At 43.2% G+C, this 25,412-nt stretch overlaps 1 protein-coding gene across 1 annotated transcript; it reads right to left on the minus strand.

Annotated features, from left to right (window-relative positions):
• Positions 1-1,965: 1,965 nt before the first annotated feature.
• On the minus strand, positions 1,966-19,378 carry CFAP107 (cilia and flagella associated protein 107). The gene is made up of 4 exons (XM_007538560.3): positions 19,058-19,378; positions 8,236-8,349; positions 4,138-4,315; positions 1,966-2,380 (listed from the first exon to the last, which is right to left on the minus strand). The coding sequence occupies exons 1-4, from the start codon at positions 19,169-19,171 to the stop codon at positions 2,199-2,201; spliced, it is 588 nt and encodes a 195-aa protein (XP_007538622.1). The 5' UTR covers positions 19,172-19,378; the 3' UTR covers positions 1,966-2,198.
• Positions 19,379-25,412: the final 6,034 nt, after the last annotated feature.

Genomic DNA, 25,412 nt, shown 5'->3' on the forward strand with positions numbered 1-25,412 from the left:
CCCAGACTGTTTTCAGTCCACCAGCATGTTAGCTGTCAGGCTCAGATAAAAATTACTAAAGTCATGGGCCCCTCACAACATACCTAAAATAGACTTCCTAGCTTCTTCCCACATGGAGACCCCTAATTTCATCTGCTCTATTTCTACTTTTGAATCCTGTTTATTAAACAAATTGTCCTGCTTTATATCTTACACCTTTAAGTCACCAAGTTGCAGATGCTACCATGATGCCATCCTGACTTCCCTGGGCAGATGACCTCACCAATGTGTCCTGGAACCTCTCCTCCCCAGAGCTCTCCCCCACTAGGGAAAGATGAAAAAAGGTTGGGGGTGTGGATCCACCTGCCAACATCCGTGTGCAGTGGAGAACCAATTACAGGAGGCAAACTTTCCATGTACCCCATAATGATCTTGGGTTCATACTCCCAGAGGCATAAATAATAGGGAAGCTTCCAATGGACAACTCTGGTGGTGGGAACTGTATGTGCACATAACAGTGCACAGAGACCTGAGTTCAGGCCCTGCTTCCCACCTACAGGGGGAAAGCTTCAGGAATGGTGAAGCAGGAGTGCAGGTATCTCTCTGTCCCTTTCCCTCTTTCTTTTTCTCTCCCATTTCTCAGTTTTCCACAGAACAATTCAACCTCTTCTACTTTCTCCTCTTCCACCATATTCCAGGGCCTGAACACTCCCACCACCCCTAGATTCTTTTACTTTGGTGCAATATATCCAGACTGCAAATAATTAATCCTCCCAATAAATTAAGAACAAAAAAACTGTTGCTATCAACTTCTGGCAGAGAGATGGAAGAGAGAAACGTCCTTCTTGACCAGAGGTGGGATCCTCTCCAGATAGTTGAGGTTCCTCCGGGGAAGAGGGCTTCAGTCCTGTGCAAGGACAGAGCCAAGTTCCTGCCCCAGATAGTGTCCTGGTCGTCTGCCTGGGATCCCCTCTCATTCCACAGCCACTCACCAGAAGAGCTCCCATCCACAAGTTCCTCCAAAGATTTATTAGTCATAGGTGGAGAGGTCTGTGTATCCTTCCTTGACACAGACACACACACACACACACACACACACACACACACACACACACACACACACACACTGTATCCTAGAGCTTCAAGGTTGGTCTTATGGAGGGACATGTTCACCTCATTGGACAAGATAATCCTGAAGCATGTGGGGGCTGGGTGGTGGAGCACCTGCTTGAATGCACACACTACAGTGCACAAGGACCAGGGTTTGAACCCCCAATGCCCACCTGCAGGAGGGAAGCTTCATGAGTGGTGAAGCTGTGCTGCAGGTCTCTCTCTCTCTCTCTCTCTTCGTCTCTCTTTTCCCACCCTCTCAATTTCTGGTTGCCTCTATCCAATAAATAAAGATGATTGTACATAAAAAAATAATCCTGAGGTGTGTGGACCAATTTAGGAGAACTTGAAGAAGTCCCAAGCCCTTTCTGGGCTTCAACTGTCCTTGTGTGGAAGTAGGTAGTGGACCTGAATATCTCCCAGATTCTGATGGCATATTCCTGGGCCATCTACTGCACACACAATGCTCCAAGTGTCAAAGAGGTGGGAACAGCTCAAGGTGTGGATACTGGACTTTGGGACAGAATCCCCATTGGGCTGACATCAGACTGGGCGTATAGTAAGACTCACGCAAACCCACAAGGGTGTGTGTGTGGGAAGTGACTTAGTGTGTGTCTGCTGGAAACACTCTCTCTATTCCTGCAAACTCAGCTGCACTAGCTGCTTCTGTGAGCTCTCCTTCTCCCTGATGGCCATGCTACTTCTTCTGGGACCTGAACACATGTAACTGAAGGCTGGGAACTCATCCTATGGACTCATGGCCCCTGACATCATGACTAGCTGACCTTTGCCCCTTTGCCCATTTTGCTGTCCCTAAATAATCAAGATGTCATAAACCTTCCCATTCCATTAAACCACAGCCAACTCATGCCAGTCTTTGTATTACTGTATCAAAGAGCTTCAGTTGTGGGACAGACAGGAAAGGTACCTGGGGCTGTGAAAGGGAAGGGTGATCCTTCAGATTCATGTTATGATTCTGTGTCTGTGGGGTTTGGTCAGTAGACAAACTGGCTATTTATTTTTTGGACCTGCCTGTTGGCTGGTAGGTCACATAGAACCAACTAGTGGTCCCGGTTGACTGGGTCTGCATTGCCTGTGGGTGACAGTCCTCAGAAGTGGGGGGCAGGGTGCAGGCGACGGGGAGGGACCGGGATGGCATGCTCCCGCCGCGACATGGCACATGGCGGAGGTCTGAGGTAGGACGAGGTGTAGATGCTCTCCCTTGGGGCAGCTTGAAGTGCCAGCCATCTGCCCTTCAGCTTCTCCCAGAGTCCATAGTTCGTCGGGGGAGCTGTAATGCAGAGCAGGGCCTGTGATTAGAGGAATAGGCCAGGAGGGTGGCAGGAGCCCCAAAGGTTTCACAGCCTCTCAGGTCAGGGGCCTAGGCTAGCAGAGCTGCATGGAAGAGACTAAGCCAGCCTGGACAGCTTCTGGGCACAGCCCGCTCCTGCAGACCTGCCAGGAACTGCTAGATGGAGCTCATCCCTGGGGCCTGGATGAGAAGATGCCATTTATCCTTGGGGAGCTGCCTATCCTGCAATGCAGCAGAGGACAGTCTATAAAATGCATCCGCAGAAGAGAGTCTTATCCAGTTACTGCAGAGTGAGAGGAACACCAATCCCACCACCTGTGACTTTTTTTTTCACATAGGGGAGGACTGGAAGAGAGGGTTCAGGGAAGGGGGCAGCAGAATACACAAGACCACTGAGCTCATGGGCAGACTTCCAGCTCTTACTGTAAGATTTCAGTCTGAATTCAAGCCATGGGGTTTGTTACTGGGTGGTAGTTGTGTTTGAAGAGCAGGACTCAAGTTTACCAATTGGCCATCAGCCACTGCAAGTTACCTTCTGAGTTGGGGGAGCAGACCAGACAGGTCTGCAAATCCCCTGCTACTGTGGCATGACCCCTCCACCAGTTCCACAGACTCTCACCCTGAGGCCTTTGTCACTGCTAAGCTAGACTAAGGTGTGACACCTGAGAAAGAATCAGACACTGTATGTGACGTGAATGAGGTCCCCTTGCACAGTGCACAGCATGGGTGTGCTCAGATCTTGGGGTCATGGGAGATGAGCTTTTTGGGGCATGGGGGCCAGGCTGCATGGCCAAGGTCACCCTAGTGTCATGGGGGAGAGAGCAGGTGGCAGCCCTGGGCAGAAGTAGGGCCTTCCCTGTCAGCTCCTTCTGATATTCTCTGGAATCAGAATCCCTCACCTGAGCCTGCTGCATCTATCTCAGCCCCTGACTGCAGCCCCACACAGGGGAAGCCCTGAAGAATAAACATCCAGAGGGCTGGTGGGCAGCGATGCACTCAGCAGAGTACATTCAGAAGGACCAGGGTTCAAGCTCCCAGTCCCCATCTGCAAGGGGAAAGCTTCATAGAGCAATGGAGTCGTGCTACAGATTTCTCTCTTTCTCTCTTCCTCTTCTCTCCCTTTGGTCTCTCTCTCTCTTTTATTTTATCTTAATTTTTATTTATTTATTAACTTATTTCTTTTAAAAAAATATTTATTTATTTATTCCCTTTTGTTGCCCTTTTTGTTGTGATTATTATTGTTATCGTTGTTGTTGGATAGGACAGAGAGAAATGGAGAGAGGAGGGGAAGATTGAGAGGGGGAGAGAAAGATAGACACCTGCAGACCTGCTTCACCGCCTCTGAAGCGACTCCCCTGCAGGTGGAGAGCCGGGGGCTCGAACTGGCATCCTTATGTCGGTCCTTGTGCTTTGCATCACCTGCACGTAACCCACTGCACTACCGCCCAACTCCCCTTATTAACTTATCTCTTACCAGAGCACTGCTCAGCTCTGGCTTATGTTGGCATGGGGGATTGAACCTGGGACTTTGGAGCCTCAAGCATGAGAGTCTCTTTGCATAACCGTTATGCTATCTACCCCTTCACTCCCCTTAGTTTCTCTCTGTTCTATGAAATAAAAAAGAAAAGAAAGAAAACGAGAAAGAAAGCAAAGAAAAAATAGTGGCTGGGAGCAGTGGGTTCATTGTGCAGGGACAGAGCCCCAGTGATATCCCGATAATAAAATAATAAAAATACCCAGCAGGGGAAAGTCAGACTTCTCTGGAAGCCACTCCGACTTCTGTCTGCTCCAGGAACGGCGCGCAGGCAGCCCGGGGTTATAGCCATGCCGACTGTAATGGTCGTCGTAGGAGCTGATCAGGTAGCGGTGGGAGGGCTCCTGGTGGTGGGTGATCAGGTGCTGGTACGGGAGTCCCTGCAGGGACAGGCAAGTGGGCACATTAGCAGGGGACAAGGGCATTCATGGCTCCACGTTGGAGCCAGAAGCTGCCTGTGATGGAGGTCTGGGGGAGGGAAGGATAGGCTGGCCTCCCCGCATTATTGGTGACCCATATGACTACCAGTCTTAAGAGTCACCAGGTAGAGACAATTCTGTCCCACCCAGTCACGGTTCTCTCTCTCTCTCTCTCGTTTTTACAGAAATGGTAGCTTTTGCTCACAAGCTGTCTACCTATGTTTCCGTTTAGTTCGTCTCATTCTTTTTGACAGGATCGCTTTTTTCCTGTGTTTTGTTAATTTTCTTTTTTATGATTAAAGATTATTCTTTATCAGATGTGTGCTATGTGAGTAGTTTCTCTCAGTTGGATAAGGTTTTATTGTATAGTTGTTTTGATTTTGTCATTAGTATTATTGCTGAGAATTAGTTCTTGCTCTAGTTTGAATTCACTGCTTCTGGAAGACTTTTTAGTTTATTTTTTTTACATTTTTGGATAGAGACACAGAGAAATTGAGAAGAATGGAGAGGAGAGAGAGAGAGAGAGAGGAAGTCACTTGGAGCACAGCTTCACTGCTCATCAAACTTCCTACATGTTGGGAACTGGGAACTGGAACCTGGGTAACATGCACACTCTACCCAGCTCATCACTGCGTGGTCCTCTTAAAGGCATGCCTTTTTAACTCATGATCACCACTTCCACTGTATGGAATATGTTTTAGATTGATATAATGTCATTTGTTTATTTTTGCTTTTCTTTCTCTGACTGCAGGAGTCTCTAAATACATCTCTGAATCTGTTACCATGGAGTGATTTGCCTATGTTGCTTTCAATAGAGCTTACAGTGTTTTAGTTTAAACATTCCTGTCTGTGATCCATTTTCAGGAAGTTCATTTTACATGAGGGAGAATCCCTGCAGTACAAGTGGCATCTAAGATTAGAGACTCAAACACGTAAATCCTCTACTCTACCAGATGAGCTATTTTCTTGAATGCATCTGATTTTATTCTTTGGCATGTGACTTCTGTTTTTCCACAACATTTATTCATTTATTTTTAAAACCTTCAGATTTATTTGATTTTTCTTAATAATTTTATTTAATTTATTTTTGAGAGATATGCAGAGAGAGAGAGAGAGAGATCTACGCACACAGAGAAACACCAGAGCACCACTCATCTCTGGCTTATGGTGGTGTAGGGGGTTGAACCTGGGATTTTGGAGCCTCGGGCATGACAGTCTGTTTGCATAACCAGTCTGCTATCTCCCTCACCCTCAGTAGCACTTATTATAGGACTTTAATTTCTCCATTTGATGCTTTTAACTCTGTTAGCATAGATGAACTGTCCCTATCTGTGAGCACATAGCTCTGGGCTCTCAGTTCTATTCCATAGCCCAGCTTTCTCTCCAGGACATCTGCCAGCCTAGTTGCAGTTGGCTCCTGGAATGAGCAGCCTCCACATGGGGCCAAGTGAGTTTACCTCCAGACTGAGTGATGGGGACACGTACAGGCAACCATCAGGGCACTCAGCTGACTGGGAAGCAGCAGGGCCCCCAGGCCAGCTTGAAGTCACACCCTCTGGCTTCCCACCCATCTGGGTGGCGACTGATTTCCATGGCAAGTGAGACACTGAGTCTGAGTCTGTCCTGTAGCCAGGCCAATTTCTATGGGGAGAGGCAGATTGATGTCATTGTTGTTGGATAGGACAGAGACAAATGGAGAGAGGAAAGGAAGACAGAGAGTGGGAGAGAAAGTCAGACACCTGCAGACCTGCTTCACTGCCTGTGAAGTGACCCCTCTGCAAGTGGGGAGCTGGAGGCTTGATCCGGAATCCTTACCCCGGTCCTTTGGCTTCGAGCCATGTACACTTAACCCATTGTACTACCGCCTGAACCCTTAATTTTTTTTTTTTTTATAAAAGAATTAGATCTTCTGGGGCCAGGTGGTAGCACACCTGGATTAGTGCTGACATTACAGTTCTCAAGGACCCCGGATCCAGCCCCTGGTCCCCACATGCAGACGGAAAGCTTCACAAGTGGTGAAGCAGGTCTGCAGGTACCTCTCTGTCTCTCACTGATGAGTTTGGCAAGCTCTTTATGATCTGTGAGAGGTCTCTTTGTTTGGGTAGTGGTTTCTTTTGCTGTGCAGAAGCTTTTTAATTTGATGTAGTCCCATAGGCTTATACTTGCCTTAGTCTTCTTTGTAGTTGGATTCGTTTCACTGAAGATGTCATTAAAATGTATGCAGAAAAGAGTTCTGCCAATATTTTCCTCTAAGTATCTGATAGTTTGTGGTCTAACATCCAAGTCCTTAATCCACTTGGAATTTACTTTTGTTTTTGGTGAAATATAGTGGTTCAATGTCATTCTTCTGCATGTTTCAACCCATTTTTTCTAACACCATTTGTTGAAGAGACTCATCTTTCCCTATTTAATAGTCTGGGCACCTCTGTCAAAGATTAGATGCCCATAGGTGTGGGGGCTTTATTCTGGGTTCTCATTACTCTATCTCTTTACCTACCCCTCCCTTCTCAATTTCTCTTTGTCTCTATCAAATAACAAAAATATAATTTAAAATAATGAAAGCTTTTTAATTTCCTTTTATTATATATAACATTACTATATGATATTAGTTTATTTTTCAGTGAAATGGATATTTATGTTTCTCTTAGGAAAAGTTGTCCTGAAGCAGTGAAGTCCCACAGCAAGCAGAAAAATGAAAGAAGAGGTTGTAAGTCTCAGCCCCCAAGGTGGTGGCTCGAAGGAGGACGTCATAGCACACATGCCAGAGGGGAGGAGGAAAGACAGTGTGACTCTCACTGTGCCTTCCAAGGAAAGGACCGAAAAGAACCAGGTGGCCCTTCTGAGAGCTTGAAAAGAGCAAATGTTTGTGTCAGCAGGACCTGAGGTCGGCTGGGGTCTTTGGTGAGCACTACCTGGCCCTGACGTGGTTGGGGACAGAGGATCAAGGCCTGGTGAGTGTGTGCTGGGTGAAAGAGGTGGTGGTGGTCCCTGGCTTCAAACTGGTTGGCTTGTGGGGAGATATGGAGATTAAGAATTAGATCTTCTTTTTAAAATAATCATTTTATTATTGTTATTTTATAAAATAGAAATTCAGTGGAGAGGGGGATAGAGAGGGAGAAAGAGAGACAGAGACACACCTGGAGCCCTGCTTCACTACCGATGAAAGTTATGCTCCAGGGATGGGGGCCAGGAACTTGACCCAGTACCTTGCACTTGATGGCATGTGTGTTTAACCAGGTGCACCACCACCTGGCCCTTTCCCTGTATTTCCATACAGAAGAACAAAAAGCCTGGGCTTAGATGATGCAAAATATCATTCATCCTAATAACACCATTTATTTTTGGTCTACCTGGCATGGTGCCTCAATGAATCACTATTTAGTCTGTATCAACTGAGAAGTTGGGAAGGAAGAGAGTAGAGGGGGAGCCGGGAAACCACTGGAATGTGAAATGTTATAAAGTGACCAGTTTGGGGATGGCTGGTGGCATACCTGGTTGAGCACACATGTTAAAATTCGCAAGGACCCAGGTTCAAGTCCCTGGTCCCCACCTGTAGGAAGAAAGCTCTGTGGGTGGTGAAACCTGGCTATAGGTGACTCTCTGGCTCTCTCCCTTCCCTCTCAATTTCTGGCTGCCTCTATCCAATAAATAAATAGAGATAATTAAAAAAAATTAAAAACAAAGTGAACAATCTGAGATTAGAAAGATTGTACTTGCTTGAAGGGAAATGAAGGTGATGCTGTCTACAGTCCCTGGGAGCTCACCAGGAAGCTTCTAAGGATAAGGACCCAGACCTCAGGAGGGGTCTAAGCCCTAAGGGAGATTCCGGAGCTTTGGAGAGGGCTCAAATCCCTGGTGTGGGAGGCTGTGCCTCCTCTTACCTCCACTCTCCTCTTCCCGTACCACCTGGAGATCTGGTCAGGTCTGTGGCCTGGGAAGGGCACATAGTCTTTTCTGTAAGTGCACTGTGGTATTTCATCAGTGATTTTGGTGAACTGGGGGAAAAAACAAACAAACAACCAAACAAAAAAGCAAATGACCCAGCTGTTCACTGAAAAACAGACAAGCTAAGAATTTAGGTGAGTTTATTAGAGAATCAGACACAGGGGTTGGGCGGTAGTGCAGTGGGTTAAGCGCGTGTGGCAAGGTGCTAAGACCAGCATAAGGATCCTAGTTTTAGACTCTGGCTCTCCACCTGCAGGGGAGTCTCTCCACAGGCAGTGAAGCAGGTCTGCAGGTGTCTGTCTTTCTTTCTCCCTCTCTGTCTTCCCCTCCTATCTCCATTTCTCTCTATCCTATCCAACAACAACAATAATAATAGTAACAACAACACCAATAAACAACAAGGAAGAGCAACAAAAGGGAAAAAATGGTCTCCAGGAGCAGTGGATTTGTAATGCAGGCACCGAGGCCCAGCAATAACCCTGGAGGCAATAAAATAAAATAAAATAAAATAAAATAAAATAAAGAATCAGACACAACACTCAAGCCTAGAAGGAACTTGAACTGAGGAACATCCCTTAGATGAAACTTGGGGGTCTTTGGGTGGGAAGACGCTAGAAGTCTATTTCAGGTTCCTAGAGGCCCATGACTTTAGTAATTTTTGCACGAGCCCAGTAGCTAATATGCAGGTGGACTTAAAATACTATCTGGGAAAATGGTGTCAAAGTTGAGAATAGGAATAGAAAGTTGGATTAGGGCAAAAAGTAGCTCCCAAATATGAGGAAAATATATAGATACCATTAACCGTAAATCCCATTGATCGACCCATGTCTATTCATATTTAGCACAGGAGCCAGTGTGACCTCTGTGTCCTAATTTCATCTGCTCTACTCCTACCTTTGGGTTCTTGTTTATTAATCCTTTTGTCCTGCTTTATATCTTATCACCTTTAGCACCAAGTTACAGGTGCTACCATGACGCCATCCTGACTTCCCTGGGCAGACAACCTCATCAATGTGTCATGAAACCCCACCTCCCCAGAGCCCTGTCCCACTAGGGAAAGTTAGAAACAGGCTGGGGGTGTGGATCCACCTGCCAACACCCATGTCTAGCAGAGAAGCAATTACAGAAGCCAGAACTCCTACCTTCTGCAACACATAAAGTATTTGGTCCAGGGACCAGGTGGTAGCACACCTTGTAAGCACACACATTACTGTCCAAAAGGACCCAGGTTCAAGCCCCTGGTCCCCACCTGAAGAGGGAAAGCTCCACAGGTGGTGAATCAGGCCCCTCCCCTCTCAATTTCTCTCTGTCTCTGTCCAATAAAAAAATGAAAAGAAAAAAAACAATAATTTATTCTATACTACCTGAGGGATAAAAAAAATAGGAAAGCTTCCAATGGAGGGTAGGGTACAGTGAACTCTGGTGGTGGGAACTCTATGGAATTGTACCCCTGTGATTTTACAACCTTGTTCATTATTATTTAATCACTAGAAACTAGCAAACAAACAACAGCCCTCAGAATGCTCTCAGAGAGAACTACTTGAAGCCTGGGTCCTGGTGGAGAGATTTTATACACTGTCTGTGGGAGCAGAAGCTACAGTAAATATTTTAAACAGTCTACAAAGTGAAGTAAGTCAGACAACAAAACATGCCTCCTGTCTAGGTGTTATCTACACATTTGGAAACCCAACATTTCTCTCTCTTTTTTTCATCCTTTCTTCCTTCTCCTTCTTCCTTTTTTCTTTCCTTCCTTCCTTCCTTTCTCCTTCCCCCTTTCTTTCTCTTTTTTGTCCTTTCTTCCTCTGTCCTCCTCCTTCCTTATCTTTCTCCCTTCCTTCCTTTTCTTCTTTCTTTATTTTTCCTTTCTTCTTTTCCTTCATCCTTTAATCCTTCCATCCTTCCTTATTCCCTCCCTCCATGCCTCCCTTCCTTTCCACCAGAGTCATTTCTGAGGCTTGGTACCTACATGATTAATCCCTACTCCTGGTAGCCATTTTTTTCATTTTCCTTTTTTCCCCTGCCTGTATTTTTATTTGATAAGACAAATAAGTTGAGAGGGGAGAAGAAAATAGCATGAGAGGGGCTGGGTGGTGGTGAACCTGGTTGAGAGCACATATTATAGTGCGCAAGGACCTGGGTTCAAGACTTTAGTCCCCACCTGCAGGGAGAAAGCTTTGTGAGTGTTGAAGCAGGGCTGCAGGTGTCTCTCTCCCTCTCTGTCTCCCCCTCCCCTGTTGTGCCTCACTCCCCTGGGCTTCAAATGAGGGAACTGCAATCTGGGTCACTGCTTCCCAGCGGCATCATGCTTTGTTGGGGAGGGAATGGGGAAAGGACAAGAGAAAAGCACAATGTACTTTAGTACCAGTTGGAATCTGACTTTTTCTAAAAATGGGTATTCAATGGACTCTTGTGAACTGCTTTACACAGTATCTGTAAAGCTATTTTGCCTCAACTATGATTGTTTTCTTAAATTTCTATGGAAAAAACGAAGAACTGGAGCTCCTTGATTCTACTATCTTTTACTTTCTGTCTTCCCTTTCTTCCTATGTTCTTCTTTTTTTTATTGGTGGTCTGCTCAGCTCTAGCATATGGTGGTGCTAGGAATTTAACCTGGGACTTCAGGGTCTCAAGAATAAGAATCTAGTTCACAAATCATTATGGCATCTTCCTAAACCCTACTGCCATCTTTCTAACATGACTTCAACTACAGCTGTTTTAATGCAATCTCTTATGGGTGAGAGAACACACAATAATATCCCTGCATGACTCCTCACCACAGCAGCCTGAATGCTTTGCCCCATCAGGATTTTCTCTTAGAATCTCCTGTACACACACCTCTTCCCAAACAAGGTCAAGTGGAATCAGAGTTCATAGTGATCTGCTCAGAGTTTTCATGTGATCACATTCTCTATAAAACCAGCCTTTTCAGGGGCTGGGTGTTGGCACACCTGGTTGAAATCACAGGTTACAGTGCACAAGGACCCAGGTTCCAGCCCCCAGCTCGCACCTGCAGTGAGAAAGCTTCACAGGTGGTGAAGCAGTGCTGCAGGTGTCTCTCTCCCTCTCTATGGTCCCCTTCCCTCTCGATTTTTCTGTCTCAAATAAATAAGTAAATAAAATATATTTTTCAGCATAAGGATCCTGGTTTGAGCCCCTGGATCCCCATCTACAGGGGAGTCGACTCACAGGCTGTGAGCAGGTCTGCAGGTGTCTATCTTTCTCTCCTCTTCTCTGTCTCCCCCTCCTCTCTCCATTTCTCTGTCCTATCTAACAATGATGACATCAATAACAACAATAACAATAACTACAACAACAATGAAAAACAACAAGGGCAACAAACAGGAAAATAAATATAAAATAAAATTAAAAAAAATAAATAGGCAAATCGCTTTCTCTCCTCTCCTCTCCTCTCCCGGATCAACTAGGAATACCAAAGGAGACCACCCGGACCTAAACAAGAAAGGACTAGAATGACCACAGAAACCCAGTAAATCACCCGTGAGTACAAACACGCGTGGCTGGTGACAGAGAGGAGAGAGGGGCCTAAGGAGAGATTAAGTGACTGCTAACAGTTCGACAGTTTGTCAGTGGAGACACCACCTCCAGTCTGCTCCACCAACAAGGGGACAGCTGAAGGGAGGAAAGGACTCCCCAGAGACTCACCAAGTGCAACTCTGAGTCTCCATTGCTACTACCCTCAGAATCTGGAGCAGCAACAGGGAGGGACACCAGGGCACAGAGATCTAACCAGAAACTCAGGAGAAGACCTATACCTCGGTGGCATAGCTGAAGGGCTGTGAAAGTCTCTTTGCATAACCACTGGATTATCTCTGCCACACCCTGCTTTATCTCTTGGTCAGGAGTCATTGATTAAGCCAAGAAGCCTATTGATAGTTTAAAAGCCCTCAGGCTACCATAGCCTACAGGGGAAAAAAAAAAGGCTTTTACACCACTGAACTCCAACTCAGGGATTGAAAAAACTGTTAACTTATATAAAATGGTTAAAACAACAAGAAAAAATAATGGAGACTCGAACCAGGACAAGAGTCCAGCTAAAAGTCCTCCAGAGGGCGAAGCACGAAACAACGAGTTCAACATCCAAACATTAGCTAAGGAAATAATAACAGGAGTGAGTAAAGAATTTGAAAAAATTGTAATCAGAACTGCAGGAACAACAAATGAGAATATGGAAGAAAATTCTAATAATCTCATGGTTATTAGAGAGCTGAAAGCTGAAATTGCTGAGCTAAGAAGGCAACTAGCTGAACAAGCTAAAACAGTATCAGAGCAGGGCAACAAAATAGATGAACTCCAGAAAGCAGTAGAGGGCAGAGAGAATAGAATCAATGAGGCTGAAGACAGAATTAGCAAGACTGAGGATGAATTAGAGACAACTAAAAAAGAAGTAAGAGATCTCAAAAAGAGATTAAGAGATGCTGAAAACAACAACAGAGTCCTATGGGATGACTTCAAAAGAAACAATATACGCATTATTGGCTTACCAGAGGAAGAAAGAGAAGGGGAGGAAGAAAGCGTTCTCCAGGCCATAATAGCTGAAAATTTCTCTAGTCTAGACAACACCAAAGACATAAAGATTCAAGAAGCCCAGAGGGTCCCAAACAGAATTAACCCAGACCTAAAGACACCAAGACATGTCATACTTAGATTGGAAAGGAATAAGGATAAAGAAAGGATCCTCAAGGCTGCAAGAGAAAAACAAAGAGTCACCTACAAAGGAAAACCCATAAGATTAGCAGCAGACTTCTCCATACAAACACTACAGGCCAGAAGAGAATGGCAAGATATCTATCGAGTGCTCAATGAGAAAGGCTTTCAGCCAAGAATACTATATCCTGCTAGATTGTCATTCAGACTAGATGGAAGCATCAAAACCTTCTCAGACAAGCAACAGTTTAAGGAATCAACCATCACCAAGCCTGCCTTGAAAGAAGTTCTGAAAGGTTTCCTATAAACAACCAGACCACCACAAATAGAACATATATCAAAACACTCTAAAACTCTACAAGAATGGCGTTAAAATATCTTCAATCTTTGATATCAATAAATGTGAATGGCCTGAATTCACCTATTAAAAGACACAGAGTAGGAAGATGGATCAGAAAACACAACCTAACAATATGTTGTCTACAGGAAACTCACCTAACTCAACAAGACAAACACAGACTTAAAGTGAAAGGATGGAAAACTATCATTCAAGCCAATGGCCCACAAAAAAGGGCAGGAACAGATATTCTCATATCTAACATGATAGACTTGAAAATAGATAAGATTAAAAAAGATAGGAATGGACACTACTTAATGCTCAGAGGATCAGTCAATCAAGAGGACTTAACAATTATTAATATCTATGCACCCAATGAGAAGCCATATAAATACATCAAACTTCTACTGAAAGAGCTACAGCAATATATTAACAGTAACACAATCATAGTAGGGGACTTCAACACCCCACTATCTCAACTTGACAGATCATCCAGGAAGAAAATCAGTAACGACATAAGGGAGCTAAATGAAGAGATACATAAACTAGAACTATTGGACATTTTCAGAGTCATTCATCCCAAGAAACTGGAATACACATTTTACTCAAATCCACATGGATCATTCTCAAGGATAGACCATATGTTAGGCCACAAAGACAGCATCAGCCTATTCAAGAGCACTGAAATCATCCCAAACATCTTCTCAGACCACAGTGGAATTAAACTAACACTTAACAATCAACAAAAGATTAGTAACAGTGCCAAAATGTGGAAGCTCAACAGTACACTTGTTAACAACTTCTGGGTCAAAGAGGAAATCAAGGAAGAAATCAAAATGTTTTGAAAGTTCAATGAAAATGAAGACACAAGCTATCAAAATATTTGGGACACAGCTAAAGCAGTCCTAAGAGGGAAGTTCATAGCTATACAAGCACACATTAGGAAACAAGAAAAGGCACAAATAAACAGCCTGATTGCACATCTTAAAGACCTAGAAGAAGAACAACAAAGGAAGCCTAAAGCAACCAGAAGGACAGAAATTACTAAAGTTAGGGCAGAAATAAATAACATTGAGAATAGGAAAACCATACAAAAGATCAATGAAAGTAAATGTTGGTTCTTCGAAAGAGTAAACAAAATCGACAAACCTTTAGCCAGACTCACAAAACAAAAAAGGGAGAAGACCCAAATAAATCACATAGTAAATGAAAGAGGAGATATCACAACAGACACTGCAGAAATTCAACATATCATGCGAGGCTTCTATGAACAACTATATGCCACCAAGTTAGAGAACCTGGAAGAAATGAATGATTTCCTAGATACCTACCAACTTCCAAAACTAAGTAAAGAGGAAGTGGATAACATGAACAGGCCCATCACAGCTAATGAAATTGAAACAGTTATCAAAAATCTTCCCAAAAATAAAAGTCCTGGACCAGATGGTTTTACAAATGAATTCTACAAAACTTTCAAAGAAGAACTAATACCTCTACTTTTAAAAGTCTTCCAGAAGATTGAAGACACTGGAATACTCCCTGCCAGCTTCTATGAAGCCAACATCACCCTGATACCAAAAGCAGACAGGGACACAACCAAAAAAGAAAATTACAGACCAATATCTCTGATGAACATAGATGCGAAAATATTGAACAAAATTCTAGCCAACCGGATACAGCAGTATATCAAAAAGATTGTTCATCATGACCAAGTGGGGTTTATCCCAGGCATGCAAGGTTGGTTTAATATACGTAAATCAATCAATGTGATCCACCACATCAACAAAAGCAAGACCAAAAACCACATGGTCATATCAATAGATGCAGAGAAAGCCTTTGACAAAATACAACATCCCTTTATGATCAAAACACTACAAAAAATAGGAATAGATGGAAAATTCCTGAAGATAGTGGAGTCTATATATAGCAAACCTACAGCCAACATCATACTCAATGGTGAAAAACTGGAAGCATTTCCCCTCAGATCAGGTACTAGACAGGGCTGCCCACTATCACCATTACTATTCAACATAGTGTTGGAAGTTCTTGCCATAGCAATCAGGCAGGAGCAAGGAATTAAAGGAATACAGATTGGAAGAGAAGAAGTCAAGCTCTCCTTATTTGCAGATGACATGATAGTATACATGGAAAAACCTAAGGAATCTAGCAAGAAGCTTTTGGAAATCATCAGGCAATACAGTAATGTGTCAGGCTATAAAATTAACATTCAAAAGTCAGTGGCATTCCTCTATGCAAACACTAAGTTAGAAGAAATTGAAATCCAGAAATCAGTTCCTTTTTCTATAGCAACAAAAACAATAAAATATCTAGGAATAAACCTAACCAAAGAAGTGAAAGACTTGTATACTGAAAATTATGAGTCACTACTCAAAGAAATTGAAAAAGACACAAAGAAGTGGAAAGATATTCCATGCTCATGGGTTGGAAGAATTAACATCATCAAAATGAATATATTACCCAGAGCCATCTACAAATTTAATGCTATCCCCATCAAGATCCCAAGCACATTTTTTAGGAGAATAGAACAAATGCTACAAATGTTTATCTGGAACCAGAAAAGACCTAGAATTGCCAAAACAATCTTGAGAAAAAAGAACAGAACCGGAGGCATCACACTGCCAGATCTCAAACTATATTATAGGGCCATTGTCATCAAAACTGCTTGGTACTGGAACATGAACAGACACACTGATCAGTGGAATAGAATTGAGAGCCCAGAAATGAGGCCCCACACCTATGGACATCTAATCTTTGACAAAGGGGCCCAGACTATTACATGGGGAAAGCAGAGTCTCTTCAACAAATGGTGTTGGAAACAATGGGTTGAAACATGCAGAAGAATGAAGCTGAATCACTGTATTTCACCAAATACAAAAGTAAATTCCAAGTGGATCAAGGACTTGGATGTTAGACCAGAAACTATCAGATACTTAGAGGAAAATATTGGAAGAACTCTTTTCCGCATAAATTTTAAAGACATTTTCAATGAAACGAATCCAATTACAAGGAAGACTAAGGCAAGTATAAACCTATGGGACTACATCAAATTAAAAAGCTTCTTCACAGCAAAAGAAACCACTACCCAAATCAAGAGACCCCTCACAGAATGGGAGAAGATCTTTACATGCCATACATCAGATAAGAGTTTAATAACCAACATATATAAAGAGCTTACCAGACTCAACAACAAGACAACAAATAACCCCATCCAAAAATGGGGGGAGGAATTGGACAGAATATTCACCACAGAAGAGATCCAAAAGGCCGAGAAACACATGAAAAAATGCTCCAAGTCTCTGATTGTCAGAGAAATGCAAATCAAGACAACAATGAGATATCACTTCACTCCTTTGAGAATGTCACACATCAGAAAAGGTAACAGCAGCAAATGCTGGAGAGGGTGTGGGGTCAAAGGAACCCTCCTGCACTGCTGGTGGGAATGTCAATGGGTCCAACCTCTGTGGAGAACAGTCTGGAGAACTCTCAGAAGGCTAGAAATGGACCTACCCTATGACCCTGCAATTCCCCTCCTGGGGATATATCCTAAGGAACCCAACACATCCATCCAAAAAGATCTGTGTACACATATGTTCTTGGCAGCACAATTTGTAATAGCCAAAACCTGGAAGCAACCCAGGTGTCCAACAACAGATGAGTGGCTGAGCAAGTTGTGGTCTATATACACAATGGAATACTACTCAGCTGTAAAAAATGGTGACTTCACCGTTTTCAGCTGATCTTGGATGGACCTTGAAAAATTCATGTTGAGTGAAATAAGTCAGGAACATAAGGATGGATATGGGATGATCTCACTCTCAGGCCGAAGTTGAAAAACAAGATTAGAAAAGAAAACACAAGTCGAACCTGAAATGGAATTGGAGTATTACACCAAAGTAAAAAACTCTGGGGTGGGTGGGGAGAATACAGGTCCATGAAAAATGATGAATGAAATAGTGGGGGTTGTATTGCTAAATGGGAATCTGGGGAATGTTATGCATGTAAAAAAAAAAAGAAGTAGAAACGCAAAGCAGAAATTGACTGAGTTTGGAGTATGGCACCAAAGTAAGAAAGCAGAAGTATACTAGAGTTTGCAGTGAGTACCTCCCTAATACTTCCTCTCCACTTTTCCAAGCTTTGGGTCCATGATTGCTCAACAATTTGTTTGGCTTTGTATGTTAACTCTCTTTTCAGTCACCAGGTTCCAGGTGTCATCAGGATGCCGGCCAGACTTCCCTGGATTGAAGACACCACCAATGTGTCCTGGAGCTCAGCTTCCCCAGAGACCCATCCTACCAGGGAAAGAGAGAGGCAGACTGGGAGTATGGACTGACCAGTCAACGCCCATGTTCAGCGAGGAAGCAATTACAGAAGCCAGACCTTCTACCTTCTGCAACCCTCAATGACCCTGGGTCCATGCTCCCAGAGGGATAGAGAATGGGAAAGCTATCGGGGGAGGGGGTGGGAATTGTGTGGCGTTGTACCCCTCCTACCCTATGGTTTTGTTAATTAATCCTTTCTTAAATAAAAAAAAAAATTAAAAAAATTAAAAAAAAATATGTAGCAAAAAAAGTAAGGTACTTCTCATGTGAATGAAACACTTTAGAGGAAGTGCTTTTTTGTTTATATGTAAAATAGTGAATAATGTTTAAGCCATTTAATGGAAAACTTCAAGACTAATTGCCTAGGTATCAAACTATAATATGGTACACCTGAAACATATATTATAAACTTATGTTAACTCAGTAAAAATGTTAATTAAGAAGCAACTACATGTGTCTGAGGAAATGGCTTAACCGGTAAAACATGGCATTACCTGAGGCTCTTGTTTCAAACCCCAGTTCCACATGCATCAGCAAAAAAAAATAAAATAAATAAATAAATAAATAAAATATATTTTTAAAAAATAGCTTTTTATGGTTCTCAGGAGTTACCACCAAGGTCCTGACACTTAAAGCAAAGCTGCCAACTCTATCTTGCTCTCTTTTCCTTGTCCATTTCCTCAGAAGACATGAGAACCACAGCACGTGTCTGCCAATGTCCAAGTGGGTCAGTTTTGCCTGACACAACTGAAGATGCTCAGTTTCAAGCTGGTTCATTCACATGAGGACTTTCCTGATGGCATTTAACACACAGGGGCTGGGGAGGGTACCAAGAGTCCAGACTGGTGATCAGGCCTAGCTCAGCACCTCAGCAAATTTCACATGCTGAGAAGAACCAGGCCAGGGTGAGCAGACCTTTCAAAAAAATTTCTTTTTGTTTTTTATCATTTATTGGATTCAGAGAGCAATTGAGTGGGATTGGAGAGACAGAGAGACACCTGCAACATTGCTGCAACACTTGTGAAGCTTCCCCCCTTGCAAGTACAAGCCGGGGGCTGGAACCTGGGTCCTTGTGCACTGTAACCTGTGCTGTGAACCAGGTGTGCCACCCCCTGCTCCCTGTCATGCTTCAAATCAAGGTGCAGGGGAATTGGACACAGGCCACCAGATGCTTAGAAACCTCCCATGGAGAATAACCCAGCAAGGTGCAAGTGTACAGGCAACACTGGAATTGTTTCCAAGTCACAGTGGAGACCTTGATCTCTGCTTAGATTTCAACTCTCTGAAGAGCACTGGTGCCATAGCTTAAGATGCTCCATGTGGGACCCTTCACTTGAAAGCTGTGACACCCTCACCTCTGCCTCTCCCTGCCAGTTCTCTGGGTGAGCCCACTGTCCCCCTCCTCCACTTCCTCACCTTCCTCCTCTCTTCAACCCAGTTTCCAGTAAGCACTCTGGTAGAATATTTGGTCTCAGTCTTCCAGCTTGGTGTGGAAATGGGCTGTGGCTCCACAGCCGTCAGAAACTGCATGGTGAGAGTTTACTCCAAGTTTCTTTGACTTGACACAGCAGTTATAAAGTTACTGAGTTTGGGATGTCTTTTTTTCTTTTCTTTTTTTTTCCTTCCCAGTTACCCTCCTAGGTGGGTACTAGATAACATCCTGCCCGAGTCACAGAATAAAAAGGCTGCCAGAGTCCACTCAGCCTCCAGCAAGAGGTGATAAGATCTCAGATTCCCTACTGTTGACTGTCTCCATGGTGATGGAGTCCAGGTATAGTATTCTCAAGGGAGCAGCTGATTCTTCACAAGCAAAATCCACCATGCAAAAGAACCAGTCAAACAGTTACCACAAAATCAGTGCTACCATTAGTTCCATTTCTTCTGTCCCTACTTTGGGTTCCTGTTTATCAAACAGTTTGTCCTGCTTTATATCTTTTATTTATTTATTTTCCCTTTTTGTTGCCCTTGTTTTTTATTGTTGTTGTAGTTATTATTGTTGTTGTTATTGATGTTGTTGTCATTGGATAGGACAGAAAGAAATGGAGAGAGAAGGGGAAGACGGGGGGGGGGAGACCTGCTTTACTACCTGTGAAGTGACCCCCCCCCCCACAGGTGGGGAGCCGTGGGCTCGAACTGGGATCCTTACATTGGTCCTTGCACTTTGCGCTACTTGTCTTAACCCACTGCGCTACCACCCAATTCCCCCTGCTTTATATCTTACTGCTTTTTCAGCCACCAAGTTGCAGATGCTTCCATGACACTATCTGCCTTCCCTGGGCAGACAACCTCACCAACATGCCCTGTGAGCTCCCCTCCCCAGACCCCTGTCCCACTAGGGAAAAACAGAAACAGTCTGGGAGTGTGGATCCACCTGCCAACACCCATGCCCCATGGAGAAGCAATTACAGAAGCCAGAACTCCCACCTTCTACTCCCCATAAAGAATTTGGGTCCATACTCCCAGAGGCATGAAGAATAGGGAAACTTCCAATGGAGGGGATGGGACACAGAACTCTGATGAAGGGAATTATATAAAATTGTACCCCTCTTATCCTACAATCTTGTTAATCATTATTAAATCACTAATAAAATCAGGGACTGAAAGGATTCTAGATTTGTGTTATCACCCCAGGGGAAGGCATCATTCCTGTTTCATGTCTACAGATGAGGTGAATAATGTGATCATTCACTGTTACCACAGAACACTCCTGAGCTAGCCCAGGCTGAAGCATTTAGTCTGTGAACATTCTACAGATGGGCGCTTTGAAGCAAAAAAAGAGACCAACTGGCACCACATATGTGGGATGGCTGTGATTTGAACTTTCCCTGATTCAGGCCTGCAACTCTGGGTTCTACTCAGTTCAGGCTCCCTGTATGCTGCAGTGGCTTCTGGACACAGTCCTATTTTGTCTTTGAGGTGATGCAATCTGGCTCATCTGGTCAGTCTCCATTCATTTATTCTACAAGTGTTTTATGAGCACTTGCTACATCTCCCCTCCCCTGCTTTGTTACCAGGCTTATTGCTGGGGCTTGGTGCCAGCCCTACAAACCCACCACTCCCAACAGTCTTTTTTTTTTTTTTTCTTTCTCCTTTCTTTCTGTTTTTATTAGATAGAACAAAAAAAAAGTTAAGTGAGGAGGGATATATAGACCTGAGTTACTGCTTGTGAAGCTTCTCTGCAGATAGAGAGTGGGGGCTTGAGCTCAGGTCTTTGTGCTTGGTAAAGTGTGCACAGAACCTGGTGTTCCACTGCCCACCCCTCCACAGAATTTCTTCCTTCTTTCTTTCTTTCTTTCTTTCTTTCTTTCTTTCTTTCTTTCTTTCTTTCTTTCTTTCCTTCCTTCCTTCCTTCCTTCCTTCCTTCCTTTCTCAATCTGTCTCTAAATTTTAATTTTTTTGGATGGACACTTTCAACCAGTGTCCCTGGTTGCACATTACTATGTGCAAAGACCCAGGTTTAAGCACCTAATCCCTGCCTCCAAATTGGTCAGTAGGGTCTGGTCTCAAGGTAAGGAGGAAATACACCTCAGATTTTAGTGGGGTCTAGTCAGGGTTCAAGCCCCCAGTCTCCACCTCCAAGGGGGATGCTTCAGAAGCAGTGAAGCAGGTCTACAAGTGCCTATCAATTTCTCTCTGTCCTATCAAGTAAAATAGAGAGAAAAATAAAATGAAAAAATGGTCACTGGGAGCAGTAAATTCATAATGCAGGCACCAAGCCCCAGCAATTACCCTAATGACAATTATAAAAAATTAAATTGTGGCCTGAAGAAGGCACTATAAATTGTGTACTCAAATATTTATTACTTAGACCTATATGCCTTCCTCTCCTACCCCATTTCACTTCCTTCAAACACTCTAACTACTCAACTAACTGCACAAAAGAAAGTAAGGGGTATCTCCTAATGTCTTTTGACAATATAAGCATCACTGTTACTCCTTGATAATATTTTGTTTTGTTTTGTTTTGAAGATTTATTTATTCATGTAGAAGATAAGAGGAGAAAGAGAAAGAACCAATATCACTCTGTGTGCTGCCAGGGACTGAACTCAGGACCTCATGCTTGAGAGTTCAATGCTTTATCCACTATACCACCTCCCGGACCACTCATTGATAATCTTTAAAAGAAACTTTGTATACAATGGCCAAAAGATGTACTGACTGGATATATATATATATCAACTAAAGGACTAATAATAGACTCACCAAACAAGTAAAACTCAAGGATAACTTAGACACCACTAACATCCAAGGTCTATTTCCTCCTCAACTTAAGACCAGATCCTATCGGCCAATTTGGATGCAACAAATACACTCAGTGCTTTAAGCTGGGAGAAAAATCCAAGTTGTCAGACAAAGAAGGGACTATAAAAGCTGGAAAAGGGCAAAAGACTGGCTCTTAATGAAGGTCAATTTCCCTCTGTTCCATCAAATAAAATGAATGTTTCTTAAAAATGATGTTGAAACTGTCTTGTCATTTAGTGATGATGGAGGCAAGGAAGTGGCTTCTTAGACAGAAACAGAACTGGAGGCATCACACACCCAGATCTCAAATTGTATTATAGGGCCATTGCCATCAAAACTGCTTGATACTGGAACATGAATAGACACACTGACCAGTGAAATAGAACTAAGAGCCCAGAAATAAGCCCCCACACCTATGAACATCTAATCTTTGACAAAGGTACCCAGACTATTAAATGAGGAAAAGAGAGTTTCTTCAACAAATGGTGTTGGGGAAATTGGGTTGAAATGTGCAGAAGAATGAAGTTGAGCCACTCTATTTCACAAAAGTAAATTCCAAGTGTATCAAGGACTTGGATGTTAGACCAGAAACTATCAGATACTTAGAGGAAAATAGTAGCAGAACTCCTTTCCATCTAAATTTTAAAGGCATCTTCAATGATACTAATCCAATTACAAGGAAGATTGAATAAAAAAAAACCCTGGGACTGCATCAAATTAAAAAGCTTCTGCACAAAACACAAGTAGAACCTGAAATGGAATTGGCGTATTGCACCAAAGTAAAAGACTCTGGGATGGGTGGGTGGGTGGGGAGAATACAGGTCCATGAACGATGATGAATGACATAGTAGGGGTTGTATTGTTAAATGGGAATCTGGGGAATGTTATGCATGTACAAACTATTGTATTTACTGTTGAATGTAAAACATTAATTCCCCAATAAAGAAATAAATTATATATATATAAAAAGCTTCTGCACATTAAAAGAAACCAACACCCAAACAAAGAGACCTCCCACAGAACAGGAGAAGATGTGGTGATGCAGTATACAGGCGACCATGGATGAAGTCCCGATGTCAGTCTTGGTGACAGAGTGTGCAGTGATCTGCGCAGGTGAATGGTGGACTGTGGGTGGATCCAGACTGTGCTGGTATACAAAGCATTGTGGGCAGACTAAATAGACTTAAAAAGACGGGCAGCTGGAAGTCTGGGCTCTTTGGCGGCTGCTTCTTCTCCTGGTTAGAGGCATCTTGGCAGAGGCATCTTGGCGGGTGTCCGCCATGGCTGCTTCTCCTAGGAACTGAACACGTGTGACTCAGCTAGCCAGTAAACTCTTCAGACTCCGCTACAGCCATGAGTAACCTCTACCTTGGCTGATAATTGTTCATCTCATGAGAATGAACTTCTGATAACTATTCATAGATTTTTATGGAACTAACATATTCTTAACCCCTGATGATAATGGCTTATTTTGCATATCTAAAATATATATCCCACACCTTTGTACTGACCTAATAAACCTTGTATTGTTTAAACCTGTTCACAGCGCCCTGCATAAAATCCTTTATGCATTAACAGCCCAAACCCCCTTTTAAGTTTTTTTTTAAATTTTTTAAAAATATTTTTATTTTATTTATTTATTCCCTTTTATTGCCCTTTTTTATTGTTGTAGTTATTATTGTTGTTGTCATTGTTGGATAGGACAGAGAGAAATGGAGAGAGGAGGGGAAGACAGAGAGGAGGAGAGAAAGATAGACACCTGCAGACCTGCTTCACCGCCTGTGAAGCGACTCCCCTGCAGGTGGGGAGCTGGGGTTCGAACCGGGATCCTTATGCCGGTCCTTGTGCTTTGTGCCACCTGCACTTAACCCGCTGCGCTACAGCCCGACTCCCCTTTTAAGTTTTAAGTTACAAGAAGATCTTCACATGCCACACATCAGACAAGAGGCTAATAGCCAAAATATATAAAGAGCTCACCAAACTCAGCAACAAAAAAACAAATGACCCCATCCAAAAATGGGGAGAGGATATGAACAGAATATTCACCACAGAAGAGATCCAAAAGGCCAACAAACATATGAAAAAAAAAATGCTCCAAGTCACTGATTGTCAGATAATGCAAATGAAGACAACAGTGAGATACCACTTCACTCCTGTGAGAATGTCAGACATCAGAAAAGGTAACAGTAGCAAATGCTGGAGAGGGTGTGGGGTCAAAGGAACCCTTCTACACTGCTGGTGGGAATGTCAATTGGTCCAACTTCTGTGGAGAACAGTCTGGAGAACTCTCAGAAGGCTAGAAATGGACCTACCCTGTGACCCTGCAATTCCTCTCCTGGGGATATATCCTAAGGAACGCAACACATCCATCCAAAAAGATCTGTGTACACATATGTTCTTGGCAGCACAATTTGTAATAGCCAAAACCTGGAAGCAACCCAGGTGTCCAACAACAGATGAGTGGCTGAGCAAGTTGTGGTCTATATACACAATGGAATACTACTCAGCTATAAAAAATGGTGACTTCACTGTTTTCAGCCGATCTTGGATGGACCTTGAAAAATTCGTGTTATGTGAAATAAGTCAGAAACAGAAGGATGAATATGGGATGATCTCACTCTCAGTCCAAAGTTGAAAAACAAGATCAGAAACGAAAACACAAGTAGAACCTGAAATGGAATTGGCATATCGCACCAAAATAAAAGACTCTGGGGTGGGCGGGTTGGGAGAATACAGGTCCATGAAGGATGATAAATGACATAGTGGGGGTTGTATTGTTAAATGGGAAACTGAGGAATGTTATGCATGTACAAACTATTGTATTTACTGTTGAATGTAAAACATTAATTCCCCAATAAAGAAATTAAAAAAAGAAAAGAAAAGGTAGCATCAACAAATGCTGGAGAGGTTGTGGGGACAAAGGACCCTCATGCACTGCTGGTGGGAATGTAAGTGGGTCCAACCCCTATGGAAGGCAGTCCAGAGAACTCTCAGATGGCTAGAAGTAGACCTCCCCTATGACCCTGCAATTACTTTTCTGGGAATATATTCTAAGGAACCAATCACATCCATCCAGAAAGATTTGTGTACATCTATATTCATAGCAGCACAACTTGTAATAGTCAAAAACCTGGAAGCAACCCAGGTGTCCAATAACAGATGAGTGGCTGAGCAAGTTGATATATATACACAATGGAATACTCACAGCTATTAAAAATAGTGATTTCCTTTTTTCATCCCTTCTTGGATAGAGCTTGAAGGAATCATGTTAAGTGAGATAAGCCAGAAAGAGAAGTATAAGTATGAGATGATCTCACTCATGAACAGAGTTGAAAAATGCTACTATGATGCAAACCTGACTTTCTTGGGCAGACGACCTCACCAATGTGACCTGGAACCCCACCTCCCCAGAGCCCTGCCCCACTAGGGAAAGATAGAAAAGGCTGGGGGTGTGGACCAACCTGTCAACACTCATGTCCAGCAGAGAAGCAATGACAGAAGCCAGACCTCTGGCCTTCTGTGGCCCTTA

The sequence above is a fragment of the Erinaceus europaeus genome, chromosome 13 (assembly GCF_950295315.1).
Source record: "Erinaceus europaeus chromosome 13, mEriEur2.1, whole genome shotgun sequence".
NCBI lineage: Eukaryota > Metazoa > Chordata > Mammalia > Eulipotyphla > Erinaceidae > Erinaceus > Erinaceus europaeus.